At 39.4% G+C, this 11,942-nt stretch overlaps 3 protein-coding genes across 5 annotated transcripts; 1 reads left to right on the forward strand and 2 right to left on the reverse strand.

The window, feature by feature from the left end:
• Positions 1–223: 223 nt before the first annotated feature.
• Positions 224–2,838, reverse strand: LOC6644988 (centrobin). Its single transcript, XM_002067742.4, has 4 exons — positions 1,484–2,838; positions 1,262–1,423; positions 861–1,198; positions 224–790 (listed from the first exon to the last, which is right to left on the reverse strand). The coding sequence occupies exons 1-4, from the start codon at positions 2,654–2,656 to the stop codon at positions 370–372; spliced, it is 2,094 nt and encodes a 697-aa protein (XP_002067778.1). The 5' UTR covers positions 2,657–2,838; the 3' UTR covers positions 224–369.
• Positions 2,839–3,069: 231 nt separating this feature from the next.
• LOC6644989 lies at positions 3,070–7,582 on the forward strand. 3 transcript variants are annotated; one of them, XM_023177158.2, is made up of 11 exons: positions 3,070–3,374; positions 3,433–4,981; positions 5,055–5,206; positions 5,263–5,368; positions 5,436–5,564; positions 5,626–6,021; positions 6,078–6,305; positions 6,371–6,622; positions 6,682–6,729; positions 6,787–6,891; positions 6,949–7,582. In XM_023177158.2, exons 1-11 carry the CDS (start codon positions 3,261–3,263, stop codon positions 7,467–7,469), a joined length of 3,600 nt encoding a protein of 1,199 aa, XP_023032926.1. In that variant the 5' UTR covers positions 3,070–3,260; the 3' UTR covers positions 7,470–7,582. The 3 variants fall into 3 exon arrangements, with proteins under 3 accessions (XP_023032926.1, XP_023032927.1, XP_023032928.1); XM_023177159.2 differs by having other exon boundaries at positions 5,076–5,206; XM_023177160.2 differs by having other exon boundaries at positions 5,103–5,206.
• Positions 7,520–9,208, reverse strand: LOC6644990 (microfibrillar-associated protein 1). The gene is made up of 3 exons (XM_002067744.4): positions 9,071–9,208; positions 8,085–9,003; positions 7,520–8,028 (listed from the first exon to the last, which is right to left on the reverse strand). Exons 1-3 carry the CDS (start codon positions 9,138–9,140, stop codon positions 7,593–7,595), a joined length of 1,425 nt encoding a protein of 474 aa, XP_002067780.1. The 5' UTR covers positions 9,141–9,208; the 3' UTR covers positions 7,520–7,592.
• Positions 9,209–11,942: the final 2,734 nt, after the last annotated feature.

Consider the following 11,942-nt stretch of genomic DNA (forward strand, 5'->3'; position numbering starts at 1 on the left):
TATCGAAGATTGAAAGCAAAGTAAAACCATCCTCTACATATTATATATACATCTATATATATATATATCATGTATAAACCTAAGACTCATAGAGATCTGTAAAATACAAATATTTTGTATCAAAAGTGAAGTTAAATTTTTTGTGTTTGGTTTGTTTGTTTGTTTTTTTTTTTGCTGCATTTTCTTCTTCTAAAAAGAAAAGAAAGTTGAATAAAAAGAAACATTTTGCAACAAAATTAAATTTACTTTTATAATTTTTAAGTAAAAGGCATACAAAAATAGATATTCTTTTAGATCGTGCTCCTGCCCCTGTATGGGCATCAGACTATTGCTTAATACAATTTGGTTAGATGTTGAATGAATATACTGTCAGCATTTCCAGGGCGGTGGAGGATGTTTCGAGGATGAGGAGGAGGAAGCCCGCTTGCCGATTGTCCTGTTGTTGGAGCTGTTCTTATTAATCGAAAGGGCCAGTATCTCATCCAATTTGTCAAAATCACTAGGAGATTTACTTAGCAGCAGCTCAATATAAGCCTGCAGCTTGTCCATGGGCGAGGGTGGATCCCTCTTACCACAGACATCGAGATTATTTTTCTCGGTATTATTGCTACGCTGAGATTTACTTGTCTTTGGGGTATCTGGATAGACTCGGGCATTATTTAAATCTGGCGACTCGCTGTCTGTATCGCTAGCTGCCACCAGAGATGCTTGACTGGGTGATGTGAGTATGGCTAGGGCCTGTTGCCATTGCGCCTCCATGACGCCATGCAGCTTCTCGGCGATGTCAGCTCTGAAAAATAAAAAAAAATCCAATATTATTTTAAGAAACGCCATCTTCAAATGGAAAAATGTGAATCTACCTTTTGGTTTTGTAGCAACTCAACTTGAGTTCCAGTTCATTAATCTTTTTCTCGGCATTGGCCGATTGCAGGCGATAGAGTTCCACTTCTTCGCTATGTTTCTCCTGAATAAGATTCAATTCTTGATTATTTTTCTCATTGATCATTTCCAATTGTTTCACTGCTCGTTCAGCAATCAGACGTTCCCTTTCCCTGGCCTCTTGCTTGAGATGCTCCTCGGATTTGTCCAGTTGATCCTGGAACTCTTGCAGCTTTTTGCTAACCACATTTTCCATTTGCTGTTGGTAATATAATTTCAGCGATTTCTGTTGCACCTCTAGTTTCTTCTTGAGATTGGTCTGTTGAGAATAGATAAAAGTAGATTCCATATGGAAGTGAAGGAAATAACCAGTGATAAATACCTCAATTTCTGTTAGATTTGCTAGGGTTTCTTGTAGAGATTTACGTTGCGCTTCTAAGGCATCAGCTCGACTTTTTTGTTTTTGATGGTATTCCTGCAGCATTTCCTTTTGATGCCTCAGAGTGCTGTTGTCCTTCTCAAGCTCCTCGATTCTAGCCTTGTGCTGAAATAAAATTGCCAAGATGTAAGACAGAAGAAGACAGACTATTTAAATAAATTTTACCTTCTCCTGTTGATAGTCGACTTTGGCGAACTTATCCCTAAGCTTATTCAACTCTCCGTGAGATAGTTCCTCTGCCCGCTTACTGCTCTGGAGCTGGAGTTCCAGTTCTTCCAGCTTTTCCAGCCAATTGTTGTTCTCCCGTTTGTTTTGTTCCAGTTCTGCTTCCAATTTCTCATTCTTCTCTTGGAATTTAGTAGCCAAATTCACTGCCTGAGCCAGCTCATGCTGCAGTGCATCCATTTTGGACTGACTATCATTGCGCTCCGCTTCCACGCGATGGAGATTATCGCGCAATTGTTGTACTTCATAATTGAGATTCTTTGCTGCTTGCTCCGCATTGCTCAGGGCTGCATCCTTAGACCGATCCACTTCGATTGCAACAGAAATGCGCTGCTGATATTCCAGCAACTGTGATTGCAGGCCATGAACTGTCTTTTCCAAATGCTGACGACGCAGTTGCTCTTCTTTGAGAGCGGGAGGATTTGGCGAACTATGCTGGGTGATAACTGTTGCTCCCGCATTGCTTCTGCCCCATAGCTCACTCAGACTGATCAGTTTATTGTCAGCAGTGCAACTAGATCCCAGACGTATGCTGGGCAACGAGGTGGCTGCCTGCTCCTGATGCTGGTGCTGCATCATTGAGCGTCCATCACGCAAATGATCGTCACTGTGATGATGTTGCTGTTGCTGATGATGATGCTGCCAGCGATTGGTCGGCACTTTTTCATCCAAATAGTGGTCAATCTCCTGCAGTATATTGTCATCCATGTGACGACTCCTCGGCTCGACCGATACACTTTTGGGTGTGGAATGGACCATGCCATGCAATTCCCTGGGCTGTTTGCTGCTACCCGCCGCCGTTCTTACCGTATTCGTCGAAATTGTGGATATATCCGATGGAGCATCAAAGTGAAGCCTCTCTTGATTTTCAAGATTATCCTCAAGTGCCATATTTTGAAGGCGGGCATTTATGTGATTTAGTTCCGTTTTCTTACTAGGATGCAGAAACTGATAAGCAGCTGTGGTGGGTGCTGGCGGTGGCATGGCCAATGAATCTGCTGCCTGTGCTACGCTCATCTTGACCTCCTCCAACAGACGCTCTGCTGTCTTGGTGTAGTAATTCGGCGGTATCAGCAATAACAAATCCGTGTCGTCAGTATCAGTGTCGCTCATTCCTTCAGCATTATTCTCTGAAGCTCAAGCATCTAAACCTAATCCTAGCAAGTTGCAGCAGATGCAATTGCTTCTTCTTCTTCTCGTTTCTTATGTTGTTGTTATGGACGACGCGTAAACAATTGTTATTCCAACTCAGCTAGTTCCGAAGCTGGAACTACAAGAACCACCTTCCGCGAATGCAATGCATTCACATTATTTAAATTCCTAAAAGACATTTTACTAAAAGTAAAAGAAACTTTGCAGGAAAGGCATACAACAATAATAAAAATATTGAAGGTAACTAACATTAGTGATTATAGGTTTGTTTGAGAACTAGTTGCAAGAACGGCAAAAACTAAACTGCGGCTTAAAAGTAACAAGAATCGATTAGTATCGATAACTTGTTCAACCGGAAAGGAACTGGAATAATATATATATTTTTTTTGTACCGATTTGATTTTCCTGTTATATTGAAGTTGTTTTTGTATGTTTATTGTTTCTAAGGACTGAGTGATATCACTTCTATAAATTATTCAATGAGTCTTTCTCGCTAAATAAGCCGGTGCGCTCGATTGAGGACAAGATTTTGCAACCGATTATTGTGTTAATTTTTTAAGCGGCAATGGCTGATGCAGCTGTCAGTTTGAGTGTTGCCGGGAAAAAGGCGGTTCTGGAGCCAGATGTCATTTACCGCATTGGCAGAAAACCAGGATTGGAGTTCTTTATACCCGATGAGGTAGGTAAAGGGCTTTTACTGGAACATAGGATTAAACCGTTTCCGTCTTAATCTATAGTCCATGGAACTTGCACATGCCACTATTAGTCTCCTGCGGTCTGGCATCGTACGCTTTGCTGCAGTTGTGGGTAAAATCTGGGTCAATGAACAGGAGCAAACGTTTGTCGATTTGAGCTCAAAGGATACTACTGATGGGCAAAATGTTAAACTTCGCTTTGGTAATGTGGAGGCCCAACTGGAAATTAATGAGCCGAAAGATAAATCCATTAATACCACAGTTGGTGATAGCTTTGTCATACCTGAAACAGAGCCTCAGTCGGCCAATACCACATCTGATAGCTGCTTTATACCCGAAACGCAGGCAATGCCACAGTTTAATAGGCCTTCCACTGCCGGAGCTAAACGATCGCTGGGGGATGATTTTATGATTCCAGAGACTCAAGATATTTTGGCACCTCAACCTGTCGAGGAAGTGGCAATGGAGGGGGTTGATGATGAGGATGAATGTTCCGAAATGGGCACACAGATACGAATATGTACCCAGGATTTCAATGACTTTGATGAGGATGCCATTGATGATTTCGATTCATCGTTGATATTGGGAGATATTCCAGGACATCTTTTGCCAGCTCCTCGCGCTCCCATCCAAGCTAAAAAGGACACAGCACTGGCAGATATTACCGATGTGGAAATGAGTGCTTTAAATTGGTCTGCCGTAAATAGCACAAAGATGGATCAGGTACCCGGAAATCAAGTCGACGATGATGATCATGATGGGACACGTAGTACTCCAGATTTATTTGAATTCACTGCAATTCGCGAAGATCGCGGCGACACCTGCACTCCAGATCTATTTGACTTACCAGCTGCCCCTGTAAAATCCAATTCTCCAACTTCACAGCCTAGCGGGACTAAGCAGTTGGTTGTGGCCACAATTGAAAGAAACAAGGATTTCATAGAACCTCAAGCATTTCCAATGAAAAACGGGCAAAAATGCTCTTTAAACTTGTCTAAGTCAAGTATAAATGAGCCAACTAAACAGGATCGGCGAGGGGAATCTTTTAACTTGCTTAAACCAAGTGAAAATGAGCCAAATTACCAGGATTTCATTGAAACTCAAGCATTTCCAATACGCCAGGAACAAGACAACTCGGGAAGCTTGCCCAAGGCAAACGAAAATGAGCCAGTTAATCAAGATTTCATTGAAACTCAAGCATTTCCAATTAGAAGGGAGCAGGGAGGCTCTATAAATATGTCTAAATCAAGTGAAAATGACCCAAATAACCAGGACTTCATTGAAACTCAAGCATTTCCAATCCGCAAAGATCGAGAAAACTCAGCCAACTTACCCAAGGCAAATGAAAATGAGCCAGTTAACCAAGATTATATTGAAACTCAAGCTTTTCCAAGACCCACGGGGATGCCTAATGATGCTAAATGTAGCAAATCAAGTTCCTTATGTCAAGACTTTATAGCCACTCAGCCATTTCCTGTACCACAAAAGAGATCTTCTATTATTAACAACAAAGAGAATACATCTTTGAATGTTTCCCATGCCGATCAGGATTTAATTGCCACTCAAAAATATGTGCCACCAGCTCAAAAAGGTAATATTTTGCAAAATGTTCTTTATTTCTCTATGTCCTCTATTTGCATATATATGTATGTATATCGCTGTAGCTCTCGTCTCGCTAAATATAGGAGATGATATTGATAATCTCCTTATAGAAATAATTTCGGGAAATAGCGTATCGTCGGATGAGGCAGATGAAGAAGAGCCCATTAAGTTCTTTAAGCCATGCGTCATTGAGGATATAAATCACAATCATAAGGTATGTCATTCAATTACCCTCGAATCCTCCTGATTTCCTTACATACCTTGTCACAGGTCGTTCAAATTCAAAGTGTTTTTCCCGCGTCTAAATCAAATAACACAAGGCGTCATGAAATAAGTAGGAAACGGGCAGCTAGATCAGAGTCACCGCCACCTACACGTGAGTGCATTTATTTCAAATTGTTTTGACAGATTCTAACATTATCCCATTAATCCATTATCCCTAGCAAGCAAAAAGAGTCGTCGTCTCTCAGATTCCGCACCCACAGAGCATGTAAGACCAGAAATATCTTTCAGGCAGTTAGTAGAATCTTTAAGACCAAATGCCATATCTAAGCAAAAAGACTTCACTGAAGGTAATAGATAGGATTTCCACATTTAGTTTTATCATTCTGATCAGCATTTTTCCATCACTAGCAAACCAAACGAGAGGAATGAATTTACGCTCAAGTAAAGATGTAAACACAATTCAAGATCAGGAGCAATCCTCTCAAGTAAAAGAATCTAAAGGCCAAAAAACTAAAGCGAAGGAACAAAAAGATAGTGAAGACAAGTCCACATCACAATTAAAGAAAGGAACCAAAGGAAGTGGTCAAGTGGTGGCTAAAAAAGAGCCAGAGATTATGGTTACAAGTGACCTTGTAATTGATTCATCGTCAATGGAGGAGGAGGTCCCAAAATTATCGTTGAAATCTTTGAAACGGATAACCACAACGAAAGTTGACTCTTCATCACACGGAAACGAAATGACAGAGGAGCTTGCCACAACCAGCAAGGCGGCTAAAGCCACTGCCAGGGCCAAAACAGAAGCTAGTGAGTTGAGAATAATTTTAAAATAAATGATTTTCTAATTACCATTTGCTCCACAGAAAAGGAAAAGGCTAAGCTCAAGGAGGATGCCAAGAGCAATGAGGATTCTTCTCAAGAAAAGGAACCCAAAGGGCGAAAGAAAAAAGTTAATGTGAAAGAAAAGAGTGAGACCAAGAATATCCAGGTAAAGAAAGTAGACAAAATAATTAAGAAAGAGGAGCTTCCCACAACAAGTAAAAGGTCAACCAGGGCGGCAAAAGAAGATCCCAAAAATGAGTCCGAAACTAGTAAGTCAAAAAAATTAATTTATAAATCCACATGTAATTAACAAGTTAATCCACTGCACCAGCAGAAGCTGTCATCAAGTCTACTACTGCACAAGAATCTGAAGAAAAAGATGTTAAGGGGCGCAAACTAAAAGTTAATGTAAAAAATATTACATCACAAGGAAATAAGCAAGCAGAAAATGGTGAAGAGGAAAGCAAATCGGAAGAAAAGTCTAAAAACGAGAAATCGAAGTCAGTTAAAAAAGAAGAGCCTTCAGTGACCAATAAAAGGGGAGCTAAGGCGACCAAAGATTCTGTCAATAGCAAACTGGAACCTAGTAAGATATATTTATCTGTCCCTTCTGGGTTCGCTTTCTTAAATTCTTTTTCTTTGTAGAAACACTAATGACCAGAAGATCAAGGGCCACAGCTGATCCTCTACAAGGTAAGTAGAAATTGTAGATAATAACTAAAACTACTATAATTAATTTGCTTCCTACAGCCATAAATCTGTATGTGAAGAGTAAAAAAGCAGCGGGAAAAATTAAAATTGCATTATCCATGTGCAATTTGTTGGTACTGGAACCTGTCTTTAAGGCCCTAAAGAGTAAGGCAAAGAATTGTGAATAGGTTTCCCTTACGAGTAATTTTCAAATAATTTCAGATGCCATTGAGGTGACTGGCGATCCGGAGCATTGTCATTTGCTCATTATGGATAAAGGCGAGCGAACCTTCAAATTTCTTATGGCTATTGCTGCCAATAAACCAATATTGTCCACCCAGTGGCTACACTCGTTGATGGGTACACGATCAATACATGTTCATGCCGAACATCTGTTTAAGGATGCCAAATTTCAGGAGCTCTACAATTTCAAGCCTGAATTGGTGATGGAGAAGCCAATGATATTGCAGAATATTGATTTCATGCTCAGCGATGGCATTCTGCCAAATGAAACGGAAATGAAAGCAATTATACAGAGTGCTGGAGGAAGAGTTCATGCAAGGCCTCCGCCAATCACTCGAAAGGGTCCACTTTATGTAGTCACCAGTATCAAGCTGGTCAAGCGACACAAGCAGCTCCTGCGCAGCTATGAGAATGTTATATACATTAAAACGGAGGGCGTTATGCAGTCTCTGCTCCAGCATAATGCGGAACATTTGAATGACTTTCAGTTGAAGGTTTAATTTTTGTCTTATTTTTTTTTTGTCCTTTTTTGTTAACATACACTTACATATTTACTTGTGAAATTTATTTTGTTAAATTGTTTAATATATTTACGATTCATTTGTCACTCTCACTAGTTATGGCTATTCCATCTTTTTTCGTTTGGATGCTGTTGGTTTATCAAATTGTTGACGCATGCCTCCTGCTCGTTCGTTATGGAACTTCATATTATTGGAGGTCTCTGCGTACCAGGGTGAATCAAATTTGGTGGTATCCTGATCGACTAGATGGGTATATTTGGTACGACCGCAGCGTCCGAAGTTTTTAACCTGCATAACCTTGGGCAGAATGGTCTTGTCGAAGTGATCCTCTAGCGTGGCCTGGGCGAAGTCTCGTTTAAGGACATCGTTCTCTTCGTCCAGATAGAAGGCACCACGATGATAGTATTTTTGTAGGAATTTATATTTGCCCTTGGCTGCCTTATTGGTAACCATTTTGGGATTCTGACGTAGCTCCAGACGACGTTCCTCCTCGGTCAGATTGCGCATACGATCGATTTCCAATTTCTCGCGTTCATTGCTGGATAATATAGTATTTAAGAGATAACTTTAGATAGAGAATACGATTTCACTTACTTATCACGCTCCTCTCGATCCCGCTTCATACGTTTCAGTTCGCGCAATTTCCATGCCTCGTACTCCACCTCGTCGTTCTCATCGTCGGTACAGACATCTTCGATGGAAGCCTCATTCGTCTCTGGTTTCGTTTTCTCGAGATCTTTTTTAACACTCTCTTCGACCATGCGAAGGGTGGCTCTTCTTCGCTCCTTGGCAGCTCGCTTGGCCTCAGCCTCGAGTTGTTTCTGTTTCTGGGCTTCACGTTCCTTCTCCTGAATCGTGGCACGATCCCGCTTTCTCACAAATAGTGGTTTAAGACGAGGTTCATTGTCCTCTTCACTCTCGGTTTCCTCTTCATACTCGGAACTTTCGGAATCCGAAGATTCTGATTGTTTTTCATCTTCTTTTTGTAGAATTTCTTCCTCTTTCTGTTGCTGCAACATTTTTGCCCTCAATTTGGTGCGTCGCCTTTCCAATTCATTGTCGCTGACATCCGCATCAGTATCGGATTCGGAGGCTAGTGTTATCTTGTTCGTGCCCCTCTCAATATGCTTCTGTATCTGGCCTGCATCAGCGTCATCTTCCTCCTCTTCCTCACTGTCCGTCTGGACCATTTCGGGTTCATGAATGTGACGATGGCGTTCCCTGCGCTCCCGCTCCAAGTCCTCCATGTCAACGGGTCGTGCACGCAAACGCCTCAAGCGGGGATCATCAACTTCGGCATCATCTCCCTCCTCATCATCCTTGTCGTCGTCACTGCCGTGACGTGCGGCCAGCTCCACTTTGTAGTGCTCAGCCTTGTGGCGCTCCATGCGCTTGCGATTGTCAATGAAGTCATCCTCGTCGCTCTCATCCGAGCTGGAATCTCCGCGTGCGTATTCCGGCCGTTTACCAGATATATATCGTTGCACCTTCACCTTCTGCATCGAGATCTCACCTGGTTAAGGAAATCCACAATAGAATTCAGATTGCAAGTATAAATATAAATAAATAATTGGTCATACCCTTCTCATTGCGCACAGGCACGGCACCAGCGGTGCTCTGAATCCCCGTTGGAGCAGCGGGGGCACTCATTTTGTTAAAAAAATGTCTGCTATTTGTTTAATTGTTGTTCTATTGAATAAATTGTTGTGTGTTTTTCTTAAAGTTTGGCTCTTCTTCTTTCTTAGTGTTACCAAAACGAGAAATTGTTGTGTGTATATTTATCGATATCAACATTGATAACAATTACAAGTAATCGATATCTCACTGCTATCGATACAAGCGATAAGTCGTCGTTATTAAAGCGCACGAATTCAAATTAAAATTCAAATGCAGGTTAATAAAAAACATATTTATTTACGTTTTTTTTTAATTTTGGCCATCTTTTCTTACCATTAAATAAATAATTTTAATGTGTATATTTGGGTGATTGAGGGTTTTAAATTTGAATTACCTATTAAAAATTCTATATGTTCTATGTATCTTAGTTGTAATCGTATACATACTTCTGATCTGTGAATCATTCCACTGGAGCTTGCACCAAATTAATATTTACAATTGCAACTGATGACTTGGCCCACACACTGGCAAACCACAAAGAAAGCCGCTTAACTAATTGAGACACTTTTTTAATTCGCCAGACAATATAAACGACGTTTCTATTCTACCACACATTTGCATTAGATGCATTAATTGATAAATTGTCACTTAATAGTCATTATGCAACAATTGAATAGCAATTGTTATATTGATATTGATAGTATTTATGGTATTGGCAAATGCTGCAGTTTCGGCAAGAATCATGCGTTTTTATTTTTTATTGGAGTTCTTTCTGTTGTCCGTGTGTCTGCCTCTCTTACTGTCAAAGTCCAATATCGGATTTCCATTTGTGATGTCAGCCAATTGGGAAAAGAGGCTCGACCAGTTAGTGTGATGTCGTTTTGGTTGCTGTTTTTTTCCTCGGACTGCTTTAAACTGCTTTAAGGTGGTTCAAAGCTTGGAATGGTGAGAGGGGGAAAGTTACACATGTTACATGTCTCTAAGCTTTAGATTAGTATATTAATTAATTCAACACGCTTAAAGTTGTTAGACCTTTACAAAAAGGGTATATTCATTTTGGTCAAAAGTGTGCAACGCATAGAAGGAAGCATTTCCGACCATATAAAGGTGAGATGCGTTTATATAGTCAAATCCGTCCGTCCGTCTGGTTCAACGTACACTCCGTAAAAAGCTACAGTGCTGAAATTTTGCATGTGAGCTTCTACATACTGCAGGGCCAAGCCGGATCGGACCACTATATTAAATAGCTACCATATAAACGGCCAAGTCACTTTTAGGGAAATTTCTCAATAACTCTATTATTTTTCTATCTATTGTCATAAAAATTAATATATGTATGTCAGTTTGATACACCTATTAGTGACTGTAGCAAATTTCATCGAAATCGGATAATTATATAAATAGTTAGAGTATGGAAGATAGAACACCGCACTTTCGCGAAATTCCTAGATAAAACATATGTAAGTAAAAGAGTAAGAAAGAAATTTGCAAGTGTATACAAACTTCGGCACTTAAGAAAGTCATCAGGTTTTCTTTCATTTGCGTTTTAATCAATAGATAAACACCAAGATTGACCTTTAGCATGGGAAAATTTGGTTTTTCGTTTAGTTTTTTTTTCAGTTTTGGGGGGAATTCCCCTACAAAATGGTTTTAGGCTTTTACACATGTTAGATGCACGTGGATATCTTTTATCTTGTTTTGTTTTTTATTAGTTACATATCTCGTTTTGTTAATTTCAATATAAATTTATGATTATTGCAGATCGCACTCACATTGTACAATTTAATTCATAAAAACTTTCAAACACATTTCAATTTCAATTTAAACACTCTATGGTTAGAAATTGTAAACAAATAATTTTCTATTAACCGAATGAATATATGTACATACAAAATGTACATATGTATGTACATATTGTCAGCATCAAAATCATACCAGATCGAACTCGTTATCGTTATCCAAGTAAGACTAAAACAAGAAGAAGACACAAGATATATGCATAACCAGCGCCAATTGAGGCGAAGCGGCAAAACAGAATAAAAAAAAACATAAACAAAACCAAACAAATCTCCCATCAGCAAGTCAAGAAGATCCGAACTCGAAATACCCTACAACAATGGCAAGTAAGCACCATTTATTTAAAAGAATTTTTCTTAATCAACAAGATTGGACACTTCTTGGGAAGTACCTCAATAACGTGTATTTTTGAATTTGAATCCAAATCTGTTCAATTTATTAACAGCAAACTAATAACAGCTTATCAAGAACTTCCGAATTTGCCACATCTTCAACGCTAAAACTAGTTAAGAAATCCAACTAATCGTATCGAAACGAGAAGAAGCTGCGCCGAAGTTCATATATCTTTGTGGTGCGGGTAATTTTAAAGTCGTTAATTTCTTCATTAGATTTCGCTTAATAAGTTTAGTTTACCAAGTATTTTATAAGATTTTTTTTATTATGAGAAATTTCTCAATAAGCTTGGTTTAATAATAATTTTTTTTATATTTCTACTGATTGTGAGATATTTCTCAAAAAAATAGTCTTTTCGATCGCTGGTTTCTATAGCAGCTATGTATATGTTATAGTTCGATCTGACGAATTGTCAAACTTGATCTCGATTAGGCAGTAAAAGGCTTAAAAACCAAGTCTCTGAACAAATAGGCAATCAGACTGATAGCAGGACATGGCTATTTCACCACGGCTTCTCATGCTGATCAAGAATATATAGTTTAATCCTGTCCAGAACTGACTGAAAATTATGATAAAAAAAAAATTGGCAGAGCTTGCAATAAAAACGTTTATTACAAATTTATTTATAGAATTTTTCGACCTGAG

Source organism: Drosophila willistoni (genome assembly GCF_018902025.1).
Source record: "Drosophila willistoni isolate 14030-0811.24 chromosome XR unlocalized genomic scaffold, UCI_dwil_1.1 Seg105, whole genome shotgun sequence".
Taxonomy (NCBI): Eukaryota; Metazoa; Arthropoda; class Insecta; order Diptera; family Drosophilidae; genus Drosophila; species Drosophila willistoni.

Coding starts and splice junctions, on each gene's coding strand:
- LOC6644988 (XM_002067742.4), bottom strand. CDS start 2,656: ATGAGCGACACTGATACTGACGACACGGATTTGTTATTGCTGATACCG. Junction 1,424..1,483: donor TCGACTATCAACAGGAGAAG/GTAAAATTTATT, acceptor ATTTTATTTCAG/CACAAGGCTAGAATCGAGGA. Junction 1,199..1,261: donor CAAATCTAACAGAAATTGAG/GTATTTATCACT, acceptor TATTCTCAACAG/ACCAATCTCAAGAAGAAACT.
- LOC6644989 (XM_023177158.2), top strand. CDS start 3,261: ATGGCTGATGCAGCTGTCAGTTTGAGTGTTGCCGGGAAAAAGGCGGTT. Junction 5,369..5,435: donor AGAGTCACCGCCACCTACAC/GTGAGTGCATTT, acceptor CATTATCCCTAG/CAAGCAAAAAGAGTCGTCGT. Junction 6,892..6,948: donor TGTCTTTAAGGCCCTAAAGA/GTAAGGCAAAGA, acceptor AAATAATTTCAG/ATGCCATTGAGGTGACTGGC.
- LOC6644990 (XM_002067744.4), bottom strand. CDS start 9,140: ATGAGTGCCCCCGCTGCTCCAACGGGGATTCAGAGCACCGCTGGTGCC. Junction 9,004..9,070: donor GCCTGTGCGCAATGAGAAGG/GTATGACCAATT, acceptor TTCCTTAACCAG/GTGAGATCTCGATGCAGAAG. Junction 8,029..8,084: donor GATCGAGAGGAGCGTGATAA/GTAAGTGAAATC, acceptor TATATTATCCAG/CAATGAACGCGAGAAATTGG.